Source organism: Austrofundulus limnaeus, unplaced genomic scaffold (assembly GCF_001266775.1).
Source record: "Austrofundulus limnaeus strain Quisiro unplaced genomic scaffold, Austrofundulus_limnaeus-1.0 Scaffold195, whole genome shotgun sequence".
NCBI classification, from domain to species: domain Eukaryota; kingdom Metazoa; phylum Chordata; class Actinopteri; order Cyprinodontiformes; family Rivulidae; genus Austrofundulus; species Austrofundulus limnaeus.
This window is the reverse complement of record NW_013952597.1, coordinates 258,983-260,312: the sequence shown is the minus strand read 5'-3', so window position 1 is coordinate 260,312 and position 1,330 is coordinate 258,983. Positions and strand designations below refer to the sequence as shown.

General features: G+C 50.5%; 1 protein-coding gene across 3 annotated transcripts in view; it reads left to right on the top strand.

The window, feature by feature from the left end:
* The first annotated feature begins 360 nt into the window (after window positions 1-360).
* Window positions 361-1,330, top strand: part of jam2a (junctional adhesion molecule 2a) — a 22,877-nt gene continuing 21,907 nt past the window's right edge. The window contains exon 1 of one of the 3 annotated variants that reach the window (XM_014018555.1): window positions 361-796. In XM_014018555.1, coding sequence (XP_013874009.1) covers window positions 748-796 — 49 coding nt within the window. In that variant the 5' untranslated portion in view covers window positions 361-747. The remainder of the gene's footprint in view (window positions 797-1,330) is intronic. The other 2 variants (XM_014018556.1, XM_014018557.1) reach the window with 2 other exon arrangements.

Below are 1,330 nucleotides of genomic sequence, written 5' to 3'. Positions count from 1 at the left end.
TGGCCCCGCCCCTGCCCCAGACGCTCTGTTCTCAGCTTTGTGTCACACACCATGATACCAAACACCCCTGTGTCTACCTGGATACATGTGATGCTGATTACAGGACAAAACTTAGTTTTGTGTACCTATGGTCAAATTCTCATCCTTCTTCCCGTGTGGGTTCTTGTTTCTTTAAAGATTTATTCACTTTGTATTTTGTAACCAGGAATTTCACTGTTCAAGATCTTTATATAACTTTTGCACTTTTTCAGAAAGTTTTTATTATTATAATTATTTTGGGGTTTCTAACTCGAGTAAAACTGGTCAGATGTTGTTATCTGGTGCTTGTGAAGCCACTTGGCGCTGCAGTGCGCCTGTTGGACGCGGCGCTGCGCTGCGCACTTGGCGCTCCGCCGCTCTGCTCCTCCCTCTCTCCCTCTCTCACATATCTCCTCTCCGCTCGGTCTCTCGACCAGCTCTGAAAGCAAAGAAAAGAGGACACCGATCCGCGGCTGTGCCCGTGACCGACGCTCGCCATTCCCAGCCCCGACGCGTCTCCGCCCGGACACCTCCCCCTCCACGCCTGCCTGTCGCGGTCTGGTCCGGTCGCTCCGCTTCTCCCTCTCTCCCCCCCCTCACTCCTCCTCTTGTCTGGACAGCACTTTAAGTACCTGGATGCTGGATGAACGGTCGTGGAGTTGAGAACAAGTGTGATCTGAAGGATCTGCCTCCTCGCTGCGTCCTGAAGACTCTTCAGAGTTGTGGACAATGGAGAGGACGTCCCTGTGCCTCCCTGTGCTTCTTCTCCTCATGCACTGTGAGTGTTTGATCTGTTTCTGTTGTTGCATGAGAAAGCTGCGGGTGATTTAATCTCCGAGTGTCTGAACTGATCCTGTTGTTTATGATGCTGTCAGATGAAGACTGAGCCAATTCCTTTAATGCCTTTACACCTGCTGTCTTCTGTTAGTAAAATATCTGAGAGGCGCTTGCGCCTTGTGTTAATGGGGCAGTTTGGGATGTAAGGAAAGGACAAAAGTGGCTCATTTACTCGTTTTGACAATGAGGATGATAAATTAGGGAGAGGTCAGTGCCTGGGCCAGCAGGAGAAACTTCCCTGCTGTTTACAGGGACGTTGCCACGAGACTAGAAGTTTCTGGTTACAGCCTTTGTGGAGGTGCAGCTMGGAGCAGCAGAGATGGATGTGATGAGATGCAGACCTGTCAGGTCACCAGGTCAGAGGCTTTCAGTCTCATCAGGCTCGCTGACAGATGTCAACACTAACAGAACACACACACACACACACACACACACACACACACACACACACACACACACACACACACACACACAC